Source organism: Cynocephalus volans, chromosome 9, assembly GCF_027409185.1.
Source record: "Cynocephalus volans isolate mCynVol1 chromosome 9, mCynVol1.pri, whole genome shotgun sequence".
Lineage (NCBI taxonomy): Eukaryota > Metazoa > Chordata > Mammalia > Dermoptera > Cynocephalidae > Cynocephalus > Cynocephalus volans.
Genome location: NC_084468.1, coordinates 81,666,562 through 81,687,559, shown reverse-complemented (window position 1 = coordinate 81,687,559; position 20,998 = coordinate 81,666,562). Strand labels below are relative to the sequence as shown.

Genomic DNA, 20,998 nt, shown 5'->3' with positions numbered 1-20,998 from the left:
TTTGTTTAAAATTCTTATAATAACAAAATGGGGGAAGCGATGAAGGGGAGTGCAAAAAGGCCATTCTTACCTCAGGGTGCTTTAACAGTCTGAGCTGGTTATGAAATTTTTAACTGAACTTGACTTTTTAGTTATTTTTGAAGTCAAAATTTCAGAATAACTTAACTCCCTGGGGCTCCCCACACTCCCTACTCGTCCCTTCTCACACAAGTAAGCCAACTTCAGAGATGATCTAAATTATTGTTGCCAATTTAGAATTTAAATATAATAATGATCCTCTCTCCGTTAATGTCAGACATCAATAGACAGTTTTTCAAAGGAAAAAAAAATTTTATTGAATGATGAATTTATTAGAATTAAGATCAGTTGTGAATGACAATAAATCCTAAATATCAGGGGCTTAAATAAAACTAGTTTATTTCTCTCTCGTGTAAATGAAGACCTGAGGAAATGATTCAGATCTGGTATGGTGGTTCCAAAATCAAGGATTCTTCTTTGTTGCTTCAATATTCCCAACATGTGGTTTCCAACATCACACTGACATATCAACCAGCAGGAAGGGGCACTTTCCACAAGTTATAACATACTATTGCTTACATCCCATTGAACAGATTTTGTCAAATTACTGCAAGGGAGGCTGAAAAATGTAGTCTTAATATGCTGTGGGTAATGTGCCAAGTCATAAATCTGATAAAAAGCAAGAGAAAGGAGAGGGGAAAAGGAAAAGGAAAGGAAAAAAAAAAAATGCAAAAAATTCTGATTTAATATGGCTAGAACTGATATTGGGGGATAAGCAGGAAAAAAAAATGTCTTCTCAGCATTTCACTAGTAACATATACAACATTTCTGGGGCAAAATATTGCAGATATCTGCAGCTAACGTTTTCTAAGAGCCAGGCAATTGAATGAGCATTTACTTTATTAAATCTTTAGACTTCCTCATAGGTAAGTAACATAATTAACACAATTAAGATGTTAATAAGTAACATCTGCAGGTAACCTCACAGATGAGGAAATAAAGGAAAAAAAAATGTTTATGGTTACATAAATTGCTAGAAAATGACAGACCTGGGAATCAAAACTAGGTCATCCAATATATTATTCACCCACCTCCTCATATGAGCTTACAAATCCAAGGGAATAAAAAAGAGGCATGCATGGAATTCAAAAACAAGAGATCCAAAAGGACAGAGAGAGAAGAATTCCCAGGATGTCAGGCAAGTGAGATCTTAAGGCCACAGCTTATCAATGCAACCAATCCAAATTGGAGCGGGTCATAACACTCCTGAAGAGATTTCCTCACGAAGATGTAACTGACTGAACACCTGAAGTGTCTAATTACTGGGGAAACTTAGGACACCGGGGAAGAGCATAGAGTTGAATTAATGATAAGTATATAGAAAAATAAGCAAACAGAAAAACCAAGACAACTAAGAATTGAAAAAAAACCAAAATTTTGAGTATGCATAGAAAAGTAATCATGTAGTATACTACATGGCTCATCTATAAAAGGCTTTTACATAGTTATAACAATGTAGACTTTAACAATGGTTTTCAAAATTACCATATTATTAACATATATTAGTAAGACTGAGGAATAGGAAATGGGCATGTGAGGTGCAGTAGACAGAAGAAAGCTAAATCCTACTACTCTATAACCTTACATTGATAGATGAGGCCTACAAATGACAAAGAAAAACAGCATTATAATTATATTACCTAGAGTTATGAAGGTAATAAGAAGAATCACACAAAAGTGCCAAAAGCAGTTATTTGCAGTGTGAAAAATAGGCTGGGGAAAGGGATGGATATGAATTTTGGGGAGGGAATAAACCTACAGAATTATTTAACTTGTTAACCTATGTGCATGCATAAATAATAAAAATCAAAACGTTAATAAAAAAAGTAATAAGAACCCAATATTTTCTTCCACAATACCTTCACTAAGTTGGGGGGGGGGTAACAGTGGGGTTGGCACTTAAGGAAAAGTCTAAGAAAACTCAACTGCGCCATGTTATACTGTTCTCTGAACACAAAAAGCATTTAACAATCCTGTAAGTTACTGAGCTTAACACAAGAACCACCAAGAACCACAAAATACACTGTAAATGCAGAACATTTTAGTAAATCTAAAGTTCTTGATGAGCACAGAAAATAAAATCCTGTTTAAATGGTATGAAATATACAAATGAATACATAAATAGATGATGCTCAAAATGTCCTAAGTAGGGATATCTGGTAGAATTTTGGGTAAACTTTGCTTTCTCTTCTCTCTTCCATGTACTTTCAATTTTAGGCAAAACAAATCATTTTCAAAAAATGATCAAGCTATTTTTTCAGGGGGAAGAAAAGAAAAAACCAGTTGCTACTTGCTGGATAATTACATGAAAAAAAGATCATCAATATGACGCTGATTACTATCTCTTCAATTAAGAAAAGTTAACACTCCAAGCACTTTTCTTTCAAAGAGTCAGCAACTGAAGTACCCCTCTCTTGCCAGAGTGTGTCACTCTTATTATACAAATATTTTCGAATTTCTATAGAAAGGGGGAAATTGTTTAAAAGCAGATTTAATTCTCAAATTATTTAACCCCCACTTAACAAGGATCAGTCCTGAGGACAGAGTGCTAATCTTATTCATTAATAGAAATACCTGACAGCAGCCTACAATGTACTCAGAATGCACTTATAATTTTTTAAATATAAGTTTACGAACCTATACAAATTAAAACAAAGCCTGAAGATAGTAATATTATAAACAAATTTAATGAAGCCACCCTGTTTGAAGGGAAGAAATGCGCATTACAACGCTTTAAATGACAGACTTAGACTTTTTACAGAAATCACCGGGCAAAACAAAGCAAAAAAAGAAAATCTGTGGTATAAGTTAGTACATGGAAGTAGCATAATGAAGAGTATAAAAGGTCCAACATGAACTATACCTGGATTGCTCTACATGGATCTAAATGTTAAAATAGATGCATATATAAAAAGTTTTTAGGTTGAGCTGTTCATACATTGAGTTACTCATAATGTTACATTGGTCAGTAAAAATACATTATTATTCTGATTAATGTATAAAGATGCAATATAATAAGATTTATCACAGAAATAATAGTATCCCCCACCATAAAAGGCTAGACAAAAATTCAATAAGGGATTGGTGAACTGATGCCAACAAATATGTGAAATTTGGCAATAAAAGTTCCAATTTTACCACATTAACAGTACAGATTTTTAAACTATAACATTTTTGGTTTGCTATGTTTTCAATGTATACCAGATTTATGATGTGGTTTTCTTATAATGATCACCTGCATTACTGCTATTATGCAGAAAAACTAAGTAAAATGAAAAAATTATGAGTAAAATTTAACAAATATTTAAATTTTGACTCAAAGGAAAAAAAAAAAGAATGAGTATAAAGCTGCAAACATAAAGACCATCTCAGGTTTTAGTTTTAAATAACCAAATTTTCCTCATGTAAAGTGAGGGTGACTAGAATAAAAAAAGTATAATTCTCTGACCAAAAAAGTTGTAACAATATAGAAAAGTGTATTCTCTCTAGATTTAAAAGTATTGTGATTAGATTATTAAGTAGCTGATATTATATATGCATGTCATATTATCCTTATACTTTATATATTACACATTATATTATACTTATATTGCATTGTATTTGTAATACCTTGGGGGGAAAAAAACCAATGATCTACAACTTTTTAAGAAAACTTTTGGTTTAAAAGTCACTGCTAATATAATTTTCACATATAAGTTACTTTTACAATAAAATAAGACAATCTACTAATGATTAGATTTAATCATTTAATAACTATCATTGTTAAAAAAACTTCATTTTTAACAAAAATCATAATTAAAATGTGTCTGTGTATTTGTTTCCTGGGCCCAGTAAGCATTTTTTGATGAAATATTTATCAGTTTTACAGTTCTGCCAAATTCCCCAATCCTTAAGCCTGTATTCTTCAACAATGATTATAAGAAAATCAACTAGATATCTTCAGGTTGTTTTTGATATATAATACGTTGTAATTTTTATTAAAGTATGACTGAGTAACATGATTAAAACCTCAACTAATTCCCATAGGAATTTCTAAATATAGCAGCTATCAAAACAAAATGGTGTTTTTCTTTGCTTTTGTTTCCTTTTAAAGTTGTTTAGAGTACATTATCAAATTTCACTGATTAATGAGGAAGGAGTAAATTATACATATAGCTTTTTAACAAAATGTGCATTAACACTTTTTCTTTGATGATTTTGTTAAGATATTAAATTGCTCTATAAACCAGTCACATGCAGAATTCCAAAGTTATTGAAAGCTAAATGTTCTAAGAAAATTAAAATTTAAAGCTTATATACATTTACTTGCTAATTTAAACTATGAATTTCAAAAATTCATCATTTATTTACTTTGCTCAAAACAGCAAACCACCGTATTCATTGAACTAAACTAGAAAGGTTACTTTTAAGGTAATTCTAAACTGTTACATAAAATATTCAACATTTGGATGGATGGTTAGAACATACAAGACAGTCTTTATTTTCAACTTCCACAAAGGGGCAAGATGTTAGGAGGTTTAAGAAGTAATGCATAATCTCCAAATTCATGTCAAGACTAATTTAAACTATGCCAATTAATTAGTAGGGGAAATATGCTTTCTACATGTTAAGTTGCTGAATATTTTAAAAAACATCTGGCATACAGATCTCCTGTAAAATTGTATAATTTACTTTTACTATAAGATATCTGGGCAAGTAGTTATAGTGACTAAACAAACTAATGCAGATAATTGCATTCCTTATTAAATAAATTAGAATCCCAACAAGCCTGAGCAACCCAACTCTGCAATAACATAGGAGACCATTAAAGATTAAAAGAAAGAAGAAAAGGAAGAAAAGAAGAACAAAAAATCCCTTCAGCAAATACTTTAACAAATAAATCACTCAGGCAAAGCCAAACAAGTTTTGAAAGGGCCTGCTTTGACAGATGTTCTCTGGAAAAGCAAAGGCTTCAGGCAAAACAAATGGTTTATTTATTTTTTTTTAAACTACAAAATACTAGTAATGTTGTTTCTATATTTTTCAAATATTTTAATTAAAAAAAAAATGCTTTTTATAACCATTGCTCAGGGATCCTCCCCTATCGCCACTTCAAGATACTTATCAAGGGCACTTATGCTCATTTAGATTTGTCATACAAGTATAAAATTAATAACAAAAACAACTTTGCTCCCTTATCTTAGGGAATAAAACTTCCTAAAAAGTTTTATAAAGCATCAAGAGTCATTTCATCTTCTAAAGCTGTAAAAAAATCATCCATATTGCTTTTACAACAGGGCCTATACACAATTCATGCTGTAAAAGCCCATATTCTTACAAAAGACAAAGCAAAATTTAAAATAGTTCTGATTTTCTCTGTATGAATACGTTGTGATGACTATTCACATTTATACAACTCAAAATGCAGGTATTTTAGTTAAAACTTTTTCATAGGAAATCAAATTCCAGAAAATGATCATGCAAAATGTACTTACCAGTGTTTATGCCTTCCCTTTACCTAATGCTTGAATTCTAGGCTTCCACAAACTTTTCTATCTTTCTAATTAAAATCGCTGCAGCCTGCTACACTCCAAAAAATGGCCGCGTTGTTTTACCAAGAAAAACATGTCAGAGATTGAGCTGTCACTTTCAGAAGAAAAAGAAAATAAACAACTGCTTCTTTGCTTTTTTGTGGTGAAGCATAAAACACTCGGGCTGGCATTTTGAATCATGGAGCTCCCCTGGACGTTGCTATTGCTCTTCAAGTAGTCGTAGCAAAATTTCTGCCACATTCTTGCTTTGTGCATGGTGTCTCAGCAGTAACAGATCAGAACAGGCTAGCAAACAACTCCTTCCTAAATGTAAGCTCTAATTTCTTCTTCTGCAGTGAAATGAACCAAGTTTCTATGCAAAAGAATGAGTGACAGTATTCCCAGCCAATCAGCTTGAGTTTTTTCAGGAAAATCACCCTTAATTCATTCAAAATTAGGTCATATGACACTATTTGAAATACTATTGGCTTACAATGAAAGTAATGTTTGACTCTACACAGAATAAGGCCACCCATCTATGCTTCCCTGGGCTGAAGACAACTTGACTACAAACGGTACTGTGAATTAAACACACACACACAAGGGGTGAAAAAAAAAAAGAATGTAGCCTTACCAGAGCTTCCCAACTATTAAAGGGCCGGAGTTCTGTTATCTTCTGAGCCTTTTTTTGAGAACACTGGGGAATCAAAGTAAGTTCACCAATTGAAGCATCTTGAAGGAAGTGAAGAATTTTACCTTTATAGCCATCCTCCATCACTTCTTCACCGCTACTATAGTCCTCATCTAGTGAACTACCGACATCAGAACCTGAATCATATTCAGAGTCTTCAGTGACTCTCTTTGGGTTAAATACATTTTTTTTACGTTTCTTGTTAAAACCATTTTGTGGTTTCATGGAAAATTTCTGTTTCAGTTTTGTCTTAGCTGTATTTTTAGGATAATTCTGACTCCTTGAAGAAACTTCTTTTCCATTTGGAACCTCACTTTGTGAAGCATACTGCATATCTGTGTACAAAGAAAGGCATAAACAGTAACTAAATTAGAAATATATAAATGAAATATAAAGACATAAGACTTCAAAAATAAGATATAAAAAATATTTAAATATATCCATATTTTTTTTTTTTTTTAGTATGGAACGCTTCACGAATGTGCATGTCATCTTTGCTCAGGGACCATGCTAATCTTCTCTGTATCATTCCAGTTTTAGTATGTGCTGTTCTGAAGCGAGCACTCATATTACTTTTGAATACAGAAGAATTCAATTACAAACTACTGTTAAATCTTGAAACACTTTAAAGAGAAATACTGAAGTAGAATTTGAAGTTATATAATGAGTTAAAATAATTAGTTTCAAAAGCAGGTGACAACTTGTTTTTTTAAAATAAATTAAATGTACGTTTCCATTTTCTAACAAAAGCCCTGAGAAAATAAATGGTAAGTTCACATCCATAAGATATCTCAGATGCTACTTAGTAACTCCATCCTCTATGCTAACACTGATGAGTGTAGCAAAACAATGCTCATCCTACTATGAAGCTTACTAATAAAAGGGTCTGTTTCAACTATCCATATAAAAATTAATTTTTCCATCACTATCTCTACTATTCCAAGTTTACCATTACTTTAAAAATTTAAATATATTATTATCAAAAAGCACCACTACTTTACCACTGTCTAAATCTATCACATTTCATAAAATTCTAAGGTGGCTATGGATAAAGGTACATTGTTATTTTATGTACCAGTAACAAAATACACACCACAATTAATCTATAATGCAATACTTTATTTAGAATTTTTGTTAACTTACTCAAAAAACCTTTACATTTACACACGCCCATTCATTCTTGTGCATATATAAAAGTTATAAGCAAAATAGATAAGGTATTCCTCAAATTTCTTCACATTCATAACCTTACTATTCTGAATTATTTTTTAGACTTAAAATTGGTGATACCGGTGGTTTTCTTTTTTCTATACAATATCATTCTCTGTGCCATCAAGATTATTGGTAGTACTGCATTTCTTAAAAGAATTTATTAAAAAAAAGAACACCCAAGCCACTGTGCTGGGCTTTTAAAGCTGGGTTTACAGTTATGAAGAGCTAGTCTACTTGATTTTTACTTAGGGATGTCACTAAACATGTGTGATTCAACTCTTTCCTACCACCTCTCCTTTACCATTTGGTTCCTAGAGTTCAGTGTTCCCCTATGGATTCACAGACTTTCTTCCATGCCTATGATACCCATAAGTTTTTAATACTAGTACTCATGGAAGTACAGGCTAAGATGTCTGCGCTACAGTGATTGTTAAGATATCACCAGTCACGAGATCCATCCTGACTGAGAGCTGTTAAAATGTAAAAAATGTTTCTTTAATACTCAATAAAACATGGCAGTTTAAAAGTAGCCCTAACTATCAAGAGAAACTGGCCAAATAGAACAAGATATTTATTGTTTAGTTTGACAGTATCATAAAGAACAGGTCAAAACATTTAGAAACTAGTCATTTAAAAAATTTTTTACACCATTACTTCCAACACCTTTTGCAATCCCATTCTTTGATTAATAACTGATAGGTTTACTATTTTCTTATATACTAAAATACAGGATGTAATGTGAATGTGTATTTTCTAAGACACAGAATAGATAATTACCTTGGTCTTCTGCAAACACTTTTAGAGACTCTAAAGCTTCTGTATACATCCATTCATGTTCCTTGAGTACTTCCCTTAGTTCCTGGAAATAAGTCATTGATTGTTTTGTTAAAAATCTCAAATTAGCAATTTTTCCATAACTTATTTTTAAAAGATCATAAAATGTATCACCTGAATACATAGAGAACATATCTGATTATTTGACATTTATTTTTATGCTGCTTTGCAAAAGCTTTCTATGTAATTTTATGTCTGCAAATATACAATAGTGTTTGAAGGGAAGTAAGCTTGACTTTTTTTGCATTTTTAATTCCCTATGAAGTGCTCCGAATAGTAGAGGATCAAGAAAAGTTTGCTCATTTAAAAATAAAACTTCAACATGCAACTAAGCTTTTTACAAACTACAAACTTCAAACTAGGTACTTTCAACATTCATAAAGAATCAGTATAGTACAAGATTTTGCATTAAGCTCGTCAGAATTCATATACTCAAATAAATCAGAGCAAGTATAAATGTATTCCAAATGTTCAACAAACATGTGCTTCTATATATGATCACGGTAAAACAGGGGCACTTTTAGCACTGGCATGCTTGGCATGGGTCTTTAATGACCATGAAAGTATTCTTACTATCTGGGAAGTACAACAAAGATTATGAAATGTTAAGACACTTTTGCAATATTACACTTTAAATTCTTAAGAGTAATTTCAAGGATGAGAACATGAAAAAAGCTAAGCAGTTACCTGACAGGGTGCAGGGTTACAAATGACTTTCTAAATGATTTACATTTTATAAATGAGTTCACAACTTTTATTATGATTATGTTTGTTATGACTATGGTTATTATGCGGATACTATTAGTAAACATGGTAAATAAATAATGTAAAGAATTAACAAACAATACTTTGTAACACTAATTAAAGAAGAACACAATTAGAAAAATGCAAAACTCATCCTAAGCTTTTACATGGATGAAATCAAACACTATTTTTGTAATACAAACATTATAGTACACACTGATTATATTTCTATACATGACTACTCACCTGTTTATCAAAATTGGGAAATTCTTTTTGCAATTTCAGTACAATACTTTCCTGCTTTTCCCAGTTACTGCTAGATTCTGCAGACTCATTTGATTCCTCTTCCTGACGACGAGGGGGGAAAAAACACAATGTAAGAGATTATCAATACCAATGGTACTAAGGCAATTACAGCTATATTTTGACTTGATTTGAAAATTATCACATTCAATCAGAAGAACGCCGAATATTTCATGTTCATGTGAACACTGACAAATTTGTTTTTAAGGATAAAAAATACTACTAACATAAGATCACTCCAAGACCTTGATTGCATATCCAATAACTCAAACTTTATTCACAGTGCTCAAAGTGAGATAAATCTGATAAAAAAACTAGAATGTTCCTCAGATTAACTTATATAATTCATATATACTGAAGTCTTTTCCAAGTTAATAGCAAATTTTTAAAAAAAAGATACAAATATCACATTTGTGGTCATAATTTTATACCCATCTATAAATTTCAAATTCTATGTGAGAAAGGCTGTTCCTGATTTTTTTACTCTTTGGTCTTGAATCCTAATGTTCAACAATCTTTCCTTTTCTTCTGTTTCTTTACACCTTATTCTTATTGATTTCAAAGAACCTGAAGCTGGTCCAGCCATACACTTTTATTTTTGTGGCATTATCTCTAATGGTCCACAACATGAATTACTTTATGACAGTTGCTCAGCATCTACCACATGTTCTCATTTTCAAACATTTTTTTGTTTCAAGCTTTTCCTTAATACTTAAAACATTCCTTTTGCATGCACTACACGGCAGTTTTCAACCAGAATGCTTAAACAGGTTTGGGAAATTGAATGAGTGCTTTTGTCAAAAAGAATGTTCACAAATATTAAAGAATAGCAAAACACAACCTTGTAGGATAAGACATGTGGTAAAATGAGACAGCCAGTAGATGTATGACGTGTGTGTTTTATGTATTCCCATGTGGCTCGGTTCAATTGGGTGCAGTTTTCTGTGTTCACCTAGTATTTCTTACGGACAAAACTGTACATAAACAAACGCAACTTTTGGGTTACACTCAAAGTGTTCACTAATATATCAACAGCATTGGAACAAATTCACATTTTTAAAACAGGACTGGTCTATTTTTGTGAAACAGTTATTGGCTTGATAATAGGTCTTGATAGAAGCAGAATGGTTGAACATGGGACGTCAAATGACTATCAGACTTGAGCTGTTAGGTGATCTGGGTATCTGATTCACCAAACCTAAAACTGAACACTGGCAGCAGCAACCCATCATCAAGTAGAAATGGTTATTTTAGACTGGTCTCAAGCAGGCTGAAGAGATACAAATAAATTGCATGTGCCTCACACTCCCATGGTACCTACTTCTGCTTCACTGCTGCTCCTTCTTTGACCAGTATCTATGGCACTATGGGAACTTCTTTATGACCAGCTAAAGAGGGAGGAAAATCTTAAATTTAGGTTATAAAGGATCTGCATAATCGTTAGAACCAGCCAAAAGTGAACAACTGCTATAATCCCATTTAGGAGAATAGCCCTGTGAACAACTTTGGGCAGTATATATTGTCCATTTTGTGTAGAAAGAGATGGCCAGAGGTACAGTGGCTAAGGAGAACAAGACTGGAAGATGCGTGACCAGGAAGTCTGGGGAAGTACGTTATCGAACTTCTCAGAACAGAAGTTGTCCTGAGAACAGAATAAAAGAATAATAGTGTTTCACAGGAATATCCAGCAAAGCCTGTGAACTGCAGAGGAAGTTTTTAAAGATCAGGTGTACAAGACTGTCCATTTAGTGAACACCAATAAGACCACAGCCACTCAGATGCTTGCTCAATAGGCCCATATATAAATGGTCATGGCAACATGTAGTGAGGCTGTGTGTGCAGATCAACAAGAGAAGATTTTCCCACACCAAGATTAATGTGGCTATTGCTACTGGTGAGTACCCAAAATGCCAGGAACAGAGTCCAACGATGAGTCCCAATTATAGCACCTTTCTTTGGGAGATTCAGTCAACAGTCTAGTGGCAGGCTGATTACATTGGACCCCTTTCATCATCAAAGAGATAGTGATACCTACTCTCAGTATGAATTTGCCTTCCCTACCCACCTGCTCCTGGAAAAACTAGTGTTATAGGTTAATTGTGTCCTCCTAAATTCTTATGTTGAAGTCCTAATGCCCAGCACCTTGGAATGTGACCTTATTTGGAGACAGGGTCATTACTGAGATACTCAAGTTAAAATCAGGTCACTAGGGTGGACCCTAATCTGATTGGTATCCTTATAAAAAGGGAAAATTTGGAGATGGACATGCACAAAGTTTGCAGAAGTCCATGTAAAGATGAAGGTAGAGATTTACAAGCTAAGGAAAACCAAAGACTGAGAGTAAAACATCCGAAGGTAGGAGAGAGGATAGAACAGACTCTGTGTCTCACAGCCCTCAGAAGGAACCAACCCCAACAACTTGATGTTGGACTTCAAGCCTCTAGAACTGAGACAAATTTCTGTTATTTAAGTTACCCATTTTGCAGTGCTCTGTTACCTAAGAAAATAACAACGACCACACAGAGATTTGTAGAAAGCTTTGTTTACAGTCATAATACATAGTGGCATGATGTTTCTGACCAGGGAACTAATTTCACTGAAAGAAAAATGCAAAACTGGATCCATGTCTGTGGAATCTTGCCATGTGCCTCAATACCTAGAAGCATCTGGCTTACGGGACAGCAGTATCACTTTGGGAAAATTCAGCATGTGAGTTTGGAGATAACACCCTATGAGGCTGATGTTCAACAGGATGTAAAAAGTAAATGCTTTGAATCAGCAATCAGAACAATCCTATTTCTCCCATAGTCATTATCACATAGATCTGAAACCTAAAATGTGGGCTAAGTCCCTCAGACCTAAAAACCCACTCACAAAATTTTTACTTTCCATCAGTATTAGTTCCCAAGAAAAGAATGCTTCTGTGCAAGGACACAATTCTCATTAAATTACGGTAGGGTTTGTCTCCTGGCTATTTGGGGCTTCTTATACCACTGAATCACAGGCAATTATACAGGTTACTGTGCTAGTTGGGGTAACTAATTTTGATTACCAAGGACAAATTGTGTTGTTGAGAATTCAAACAGGGAGAACTATTTGGATTCACTGGGATGCCTCTTGGTAGTTCTGTTTGTAGAGCAGAAGTTAACAGAAAACTAGAGTAACCCAATAAAAGCATAAGCACTATTATTTATAGATATACAGTGCTATGGAATATCTATGGATTGAATATGTCTTCTCTAAAATTCAACTGTTGAAATGTAATCCCCATTATGGTGGTATTAAGAAGTGGGGCCTTTTAGGAAGTGATTACAGATTAGGTGCCCTCACAAAAGGGCTTAATGAAGGGAATTTACCCCTTTTGGTCCCTTCTACCATGTGAGGACCCCTCCTGAGAATGCAGCAAAAAGGTGCCACCTTGGAAGCAGAGAGCAGCCCTCACCAGAGAAACTTAACATGCCGGCAGCTGGATCTTGGATTTCCCAACCTCCAGAACTGTCAGAAGGAAATTTCTACTGTTTATAAATACCCACTCTGTGGAATTTTGTTTTGGCAGCACAAACATACTAAGACTTGCAGTTAAACATCAAAAGAGTGTGTAGAAGAGTTATAAATAGTTGCCACTGTAGAGAAGGAAATGATGGTGGTGGTGTTAGCTGTTTTTCACGTGTTGTAGAACCACATGTATATATACAACTTTTATGAAACAGAACTTAAAAATATTGTATTTTCTCAAAAAGTAACTTTAACACATCACAAGAATATTTTAAAAATTAATTTTATAACTCAGAGATAAGCAATTAATACTGGATAATTTAAAGAGAAAGAAAAAACAGTTCCAAACTATATGCAAACAAATTCCTGACTTAGTTGTAAAAGAAAAGAAAAATTGATTCACTTAGGTAGATTTTCAGGTCTGCTATCCACACACTCAACATACTCTTTGCTGAAGCAGCCAATTTTGATACTGCAATTCAAATGTAACTTACATGATCCAGTCTTGTCCTTTTTATAGACTGATCATCATTAAATTCATCTTCTTCATATAGCTCTGAAGAAGATGATAATTTTCTTTTCCTGGGACCACCACCTTTTAAAACACAGAAACACACTCAAACTTTTCACAGAAATAGTAAGAATCAATTTAATGCAAAACAAAGGCAGAAATGCGTTATAATGAATACTAGACAGTTCTCTTGCTCTCAGGCCCAATGTTCTTATTGAAGGAAAAGTAGACAGATATTCTTAGTAGTCTTTCGCAAGTAGAAATCACTGTAACACTGTATTCTTAAACCATCACTATTATTTAATGCTAAAAATATACCTCTCTGCATTGATGAGTAATTCTACAGAGTAATATTGGGAGGGTGGGGTTCTCCCCAGTGGCTGAGTGTTCCACAATGAAAAAAAGTTGCGCTCTATCCCGTTTATCTGAATTGCATCACTGACACCAATAATTATTGTCTACTGTGTACATACCAGGCTTTGCACAAGGTCTTTTATAAACTATTATTTTATTTAGTTTCCACAACAAACCTACAAAGTAGGTAACGTCTTTATTTTACAAATGAGGAGGAACTGAGATATAGATAGCTTAAGTGATTAATGTTTTAAATCTAAAAACAAGAAAGTATAATACAGACAGTATAACAGAAACAGGAAGTCTTATATTCTGTCATGACTGTAGGAAAAACAAACTTGAGCTACATAATCTTAAGAAGCCATGCTGTATATATATACTTTGCATGAATTTATCTATTCCTTAAGTACTTTCTCTTTGAAGAAAGCAGATTCCTTGGTCATATTGCTGTGTTAATATGAAAGTACTTGCTAAAGCCTACAAAGGTTTAAGATTTCAGCATTAATCACCTCAGAACCCTAATTATACACTTAGAAAGAAAATTTGTAGAAATACAATACTCTATTAATAAATACATACATGACAGCTTTTAAGTTGTAAGCTTAAAATTTTCATAACATGGCTACTACCAAATAAAATTGAATTTCATTAACATCGTAAAGCACAGTAATCATGTTAGTATAAATACTTAAATGTTTTCTCTTGATTCATTTCATAATGTAAATGTGCACTCTGCATACACCAAATAATTTCCAGTATCCACTTTAAAAAGAGGGAAATACAACCACCTCATCATCACCCATAAACTCATAACTCTTGGGGTTAAGCAAACACTGGTAGTAATATTTTAAGCCTGAAATAAAGTATCAAACTAGATAATTTATGCCATGTCACCAAGACACGCTTAATTCTTTTCTAAAAAGAAGAAACTGGAGAGACTCCTCCTGACAACATCAATAAATTCATATTTTTACCTTCTAAAGTAGGCTAAAAATTTTGGATATATATTTTTCTACTTTTGAAACTTACTATTCATAAATACTTTCAAAAGGTACTGCATAAAAATACCCTTACTGTCCAATACACAGTGACATTATCTATAAAAGACTTCAATTTGTGTAAACCTAATGTTTAATGTCACGATTCGTGGACCTGTCCAAGATAGCTCACAGGTATTTAAAAAGGCCTTTTCTTGAAAATTGTTCTAAAATGCCAAAAACAGTTTCCTGCCTTAATGACATAGTATACTGAAGGCTCTCTTGGCTTCAAGCCTTCATGATCACAGCACTGGCCACTACACCAAAGAGGAGGAAGAAGAGGCCGGAGCCAAATTCTCTTCCTGCCAAGATGTCTTTTGGTGTGTCGATTAAAGTCCTGCATGAGGATGAGGGCCACAATGTGACATGTCAGACAAACACCAGCAAGGTATATCGGGGGAAGCTCATTGAAGTGGAGGGCAACATGAACTACCAGATATCCAACATCACAGTCACGTACAGAGATGGCCGAGTGGCACAGCTGGAGCGGGTGTACATCCGAGGCAGCAACATCTGTTTTTTGATTTTGCCTGACATGCTGAAAAATGCGCTGATGTTAAAGAGCATGAAAAATAAAAACCAAGGCTCAGGGGCCAACTGGGGAAAAGCTGCTATTCTAAAGGTTCAAGTGGCTGCAAGAGGAAGAGGACGTGGAATGGGACGTGGAAACATCTTCCAGAAGCGAAGATAACTTTCCCTGTTGAATATAACTTTGCCTGTTTTTCTTTTAGTTATTTGGGTTCGTGGGGGTGAGTGCTTGTGTATATGTCCTAGGTTTTCTTTTGACATCTCTTTCTCATTAGATCAGGAGAGATGTTAAACTAAATAAATCTCTGGTTTGTTTAAAAAAAAAAATGTTATCTTCTAAGTTAGACAAAGTTGTCATTTCATACATTACGTCAACGTGAACTGTACTAAAAATGAAGATGTCTGATATGACTGTCCTATTCATTCTAAAATGCAGCATGGAAGATTACTCAGAAAACAAAAAAATCCTGATTTCTTGGTTCCTCGTAATTTGCCATTTAACATTTTTTAAAAAAGAAATACTATGAAAGAAAGTACAGTGCAAGAGGGCTGGCTGGTGAACTCAGCTGGCTGGAGTGTTCATGTTATAACACTAAGGTTGAGGGTTTGGATCCCTGTCCCGGCCAGATACCAAAAAAAAAGAATGAACAAACGAAAAAAAGAAAGAACAAAAGAAAGGAAGAAAGAAAGAAATATGCAAGAATGAGAAGAATGAGAAGAAAAAACTCAGCTGAAGTTTAAATTTAAATTATTTTTAAGAAGTGCAAACCAGTATTTTTACATTTTGTAACTTACCTATGTGTGTGTTATACACTGGTGTATATAAACATAGGAAAAAGTTGAGAATAATACAAAGCAAATTTAAGAGTGCTTAGTGGAGTGTGGGTTTATTTTCATTACTTTAAATGCTTTTTTAGTAGAATTACAGGTTATTTTTACTGGATATATTTTTCGGGTATGTGCAAGTTAAAAAAAATCAAGACAGCATTTACTAAAAAATTAGAGATGCTTTTATATTGCAAGCTCCTTCAAATGCATTTTTGTATCCCACGCCCATAGTATAACATAAATATTTACTAAATAAAGGAATGCTGATTATCAGCTAGGACTTTCCTTAAGACATTATATTCCTACTGACTCAGATTTGTAGACCTATAAAAATAAAACCACAATGCAATCAGAAAGGATACCTAAGAAAGAAAATACACCTTCTAAAACTTCACTGTTATGAGATTTGATCTGCAAAAATCAAGCAAAATTACCAATGAGAAATTGTTCCCTGCCTTTTTTGAAGTAAGGAAAAAAAAAAAAGAAAAAAACTAAAAATTTGGCTTCCAAATAGCTGTATGACCTCAAGTAAGTTACTTAACATTCTTAAGCTTGTTTCTCCAACTAAAAAAACTGAAGTTATTAAAACTTCTTAGGTTCTTGTAATAATTCATGAAGGTGCTTTGTAAATTACAAAGCAATATTAACAAAAAAGATATTATTATTATATAACTAATTAATCAACATAGCTAAGTCAGGCATACCTGCATCACCAAACATCAGCAAGGCAGCAGCAATTGCTCCATCCATAGTACTTGTGGATTCGATCAACTAACAGAATAAGAAAACATTCGTGATTTAAAAATAACAATTTAAGAATAATTTCACAAAGTAATTAAAATATTTAAAATCAAGTGTATTAAATACATACAAGGTGGGGGAATGTGTGTGTCACAGTCGAGTTCATTAAGTCCTATGATAAATATTCAGAAAACCTGGTTTATGTAAAAAATCTAAACTTATGTAAGGTATATCCTAAAATGTGTTAGATTTATTCATCACTAAAGGAAAATTAAAACATAACCATATAGAGAAAAAGAGAAAAAAGAGAGAGAGAGAAAGGGAGGGAGACTGACACTCACTTTCATTCCTTTTTTAATTTCCAGAGGAAAAAAAGTAAAATTTTGCTTTTTAAATCTAATACTTCTTAAGAATGGGATAAAGAGCTCTCAATTTTCACTCTATTTCAGTAATTTTAGATTTCAGAAGAAATGAAATATCCCCTACTTTTCTTTGCTATAATTGTCTGTATTTCTAATGAGTTACTTTTCTTTTTAATAAGCTATTTTTGTATTAAATCAAATAAGCTCAAATCAAATATGAGAGTGCTCTCTTCCATACTAGTAATTCCTTATCTTGGATCTTCAGATATTCTATAAGCCCCACTTCATTTTCAAAATAGCCAAGGCAAGGGCTGGCCCGTGGCTCACTTGGGAGTGTGTGGTGCTGGTAACACCAAGGCCATGGGTTCAGATCCCTATATAGGAATGGCCGGTTAGCTCACTTGGGAGAGTGTGGTGCTGACAACACCAAGTCAAGGGTTAAGATCCCCTTACCGGTCATCTTTTAAAAACAAAACAAACAAACCAAAAAACCACCAAAATAGCCAAGCCTAGAACTAAATCTGTATTTCACAACTTGAGTTTTTGTATATGGGTTTAAAAACTTTTGTGGAGTAATTTATAAACATCACCTTTAAATCCCTTGAAATACAGATTATTTCAAGAGTGTTCTGCTTTGGAATGAGTGATGTGTTAAATTCCCACAATTTCAGATAATGGTTAATGAAACATTCAGAGAACTTGTGCAATCAATTCTATTTTCCCATTGAAATTATAAAATTAGAGAAAAAAATTTCTACAAAAAAATCCCTTTTAACTACATTAAAAAAAATGCAAACACACTAAAGTATTGTTAAATTGAGATTTGTTCCTTTATGCTGAATACTTTAATGCTGTATTACTGTTTTATGCTGAAAACATACTCCATCATGTTTTTTCTATTGGAAGCTAAATATCACATATTATGTGATTCTCTTTATATAAAATGTTCAGAATAACTATCCACCACCGACTACACCACAGGATATGGGAGAGATTTTTATCATCATTACAGCTACCATAACCAATTACTATAAAAGGTATAACCTTAAGTAAATCATTGTCACTTCTTTGTGGAAAAAGTTCTTTCAAGGTCTGAAGTTTAGCATCTTTAAGATCTTCCAATTCCGAAAGGTCTTCCAATTCTGAAATATCATCATTATTTCTATGTGCCATGGTGGGAAGGCCTTGGGACTCTTCGTCTTCAGATGGTTCAGAACTAAAAATATTTTCAGTGGGAAAAAAAACATTTAAAATGTATTGCTAATGTTATTTCATTATGTTGTTTATATGTGTATACATAATACAGCACATCTGCAGTTCTTTTCAATATTAAATGCAATCTAGGGCTGCCTGGTTAGCTCAGTTGGTTAGAGCACAGCCTTATTAACACCAAGGTCACAGGTTCAGATCCCTGTACTTGCCAGCCAACAAAAAAAGGAAATAAAGTTAAAATAAACACAATTTATACTTGTCAAAGAGGAAAAAACTTTTTTTCATTTCAAATCTACATTATCAAAGTCAGCATATTTTGAAAAAAAATCTTAAAATTATTTGAGCTGGGATTGGAAAAACAAAGGGAACTACTTGGCATGTATTTCGGTTAAGACCCATACACATTTACTACATGCCCACTTTCTCTTTTCTAATCTTTTACCAATGATCTCTGCATATCAGAAGATGCTGTCATGCTGCTCCTGAAAAATTATAAAGCTTACACTGACACAAAGATAAAAGAATTTTCATGGCTTTCCAAGGTGACAAGAATCTAAGTGTCAAAATTAGAATGGTCCCATTCAACACAAGAATCTCTGCCAGGAACAAAACATTTCCTCAAAAAACAGGGAACATTTTTCCATATGAGGGTTTATTCTCCAACACCTAACACTAATCCTTTTGCATTTCACTTTGTATGTTTATCCTATATAAAAGGCATTTGGAGTCAAATCTTACTCATTTATCCCCCAAACAAAAAAAACCTCATTTTGAGATTTTGATTTTCTAACACAGCAGGTATTCTAGAGATCACAACTAGAGCAATAACAAATGGGGAAAAGTCATAAAGATCAGAGAAAAACAGCAAGTTGGTAATATAGTTAAGTATATTCCTAACGTCAGCAAACGTAGTTTGCTATGCAGCTAATTCTATTTTTGGACAGCTCTCTTAGACTTATACCCAGAATATACATTTTAGTAACTTCTCTATACCTAATCATGTATGTCCTTTAGGGCACTGCTGATGCCTAAGAATCACTTAACATTTAAAAGCAAATTCCCAAAGACCAGGAATATGTATTTTCACAAGCTTCTAGGTTGACTTCTTGAACTCTGCTCTGAGAAGATGCTCTAAAGTAATAAGATAAATAAATATCTTCCTTTACCACTATGCCTGTCCTTCAAATATTTGAAGACTATTACACGTGCCTCCACTGCATTATTATACCCAGATTTCTCATTCTTCAACTGTGAATTCACATTCTGCCCCACTACTGCTCCCTACTTGACTTCTCCTAGTTCACCAAGAAAATGAAAGCATCCAGGCTGGAATCCTTTTACAACTCCTGCCCTGGATAACCAATTTCAAAGATCTATACTTTTATGGATGTCAAAATCTCTACCTAGTGATCAGACTCATGACAATTCATAGTGGGACAAACTCACGTAACTCTTGATGTAGTAAGTATTCATTTTGACCACTAATTTTACCATGTCTTGGATTTAACTTCTAGTTTGCAAGAAATACAAGTGATAAAGCAACAAATTCAATAACACCATAAAGAAACAGAAAAATCTATTTTCTCTAAGCAAAGAGTTAATCTCTTCAATAAGTTAAAGTCTTTAAAAAAGAAGAGGGGAGGGGAGGGAAGTGAACTGTCCTAGATTAAGAGTTAAGTCACAACATCCAAATGCAGTATCGTTCCTTATTTGGATTCTGGCTTAAAAAACCAGCTATAAAATAAAAAAAATCTGAACATAAAGTAGAAGATATTAGAGAATGTTCATTAATAATATTGATTTTTTTTGGACAGGAAAGAGGATGTATAACCAAGTATTAAGGGGAGAAATGTTGGAGTATCTGTAATTTTCTTTAAAATACTTCAGCCAAAAATAATAATAGTCGCAACGATGAACAAACAGGGAAAACAATCATTAAATCTAGGTGGTACGTATATGGGTGTTCATTATATACTATTTTATTTTCTAGTATGTTTGAAAATTTCAAAATAAAAGAACAAAACCTGTAAGCACAACAGCGTTGATCACTTGTTCTTTTATCCAGTTTCACATAAAGAAGTTCCTTCTTGTTGAAGGCAAAGTCCCCTCTCAGTGCTAAGGGATTCTAATTCTAGTCCTTTCTACTTCCTATAGGACTTTGCTTTAACCATCTACAACTCTGCTTTAACTACTCTCTCCTAAATCTTTTCTTTCTCATAAGCCCTTCCTCCCAAGCATACGATGGGTTCAAAACTGCATTCATTAATTAATTCAATGTGCCAGAGGTTCCAGGCACTGCAGATACAGTAGTAAAAGTAAATTCTCCTCTACTTCACATATTTTTAGAATGACTTTCTATTTGCTCGTTTCCTATGGATTTCTTAACTTACTGCTTTTGTATCTTTTGTACTACCACTTTAGCGAAACGGCTCTCCCTAAAGATAACAGTGTCCTCTAAACTGCCAAAGATAATAGTGTCCTCTAAACTGCCATGATAAAAACTTTTCATTGCTTATTTAAGTTTTCTTCTGTGATCCCATACACTGTTGACAAATCTA

The 20,998-nt window shown here is 33.4% G+C and overlaps 2 protein-coding genes and 1 non-coding gene across 6 annotated transcripts in view; 1 reads left to right on the top strand and 2 right to left on the bottom strand.

Annotated features, from left to right (window-relative positions):
- The window catches only part of SMARCAD1 (SWI/SNF-related, matrix-associated actin-dependent regulator of chromatin, subfamily a, containing DEAD/H box 1), a 75,903-nt gene that overhangs the window by 34,048 nt on the left and 20,857 nt on the right, over nucleotides 1–20,998 (bottom strand). For all 4 annotated transcript variants that reach the window (XM_063107593.1, XM_063107594.1, XM_063107591.1 and 1 more), the window contains 6 exons: nucleotides 18,273–18,444; nucleotides 16,830–16,896; nucleotides 13,362–13,462; nucleotides 9,316–9,417; nucleotides 8,269–8,350; nucleotides 6,223–6,614 (listed from right to left, as the gene is read on the bottom strand). In XM_063107593.1, the coding sequence (XP_062963663.1) occupies nucleotides 6,223–6,614; nucleotides 8,269–8,350; nucleotides 9,316–9,417; nucleotides 13,362–13,462; nucleotides 16,830–16,896; nucleotides 18,273–18,444 (916 nt within the window). The remainder of the gene's footprint in view (nucleotides 1–6,222; nucleotides 6,615–8,268; nucleotides 8,351–9,315; nucleotides 9,418–13,361; nucleotides 13,463–16,829; nucleotides 16,897–18,272; nucleotides 18,445–20,998) is intronic.
- LOC134386668 (U6 spliceosomal RNA) lies at nucleotides 6,737–6,841 on the bottom strand. The gene has a single exon (XR_010024500.1). It is a non-coding gene; the product is annotated as a U6 spliceosomal RNA (small nuclear RNA).
- LOC134385556 (small nuclear ribonucleoprotein Sm D3-like) lies at nucleotides 15,080–15,481 on the top strand. The gene has a single exon (XM_063107232.1). The coding sequence runs from the start codon at nucleotides 15,080–15,082 to the stop codon at nucleotides 15,458–15,460; it is 381 nt and encodes a 126-aa protein (XP_062963302.1). The 3' UTR covers nucleotides 15,461–15,481.

Excerpts from the sequence above, each read along its gene's own strand:
- LOC134385556 (XM_063107232.1), top strand. The coding sequence starts at position 15,080 with ATGTCTTTTGGTGTGTCGATTAAAGTCCTGCATGAGGATGAGGGCCAC.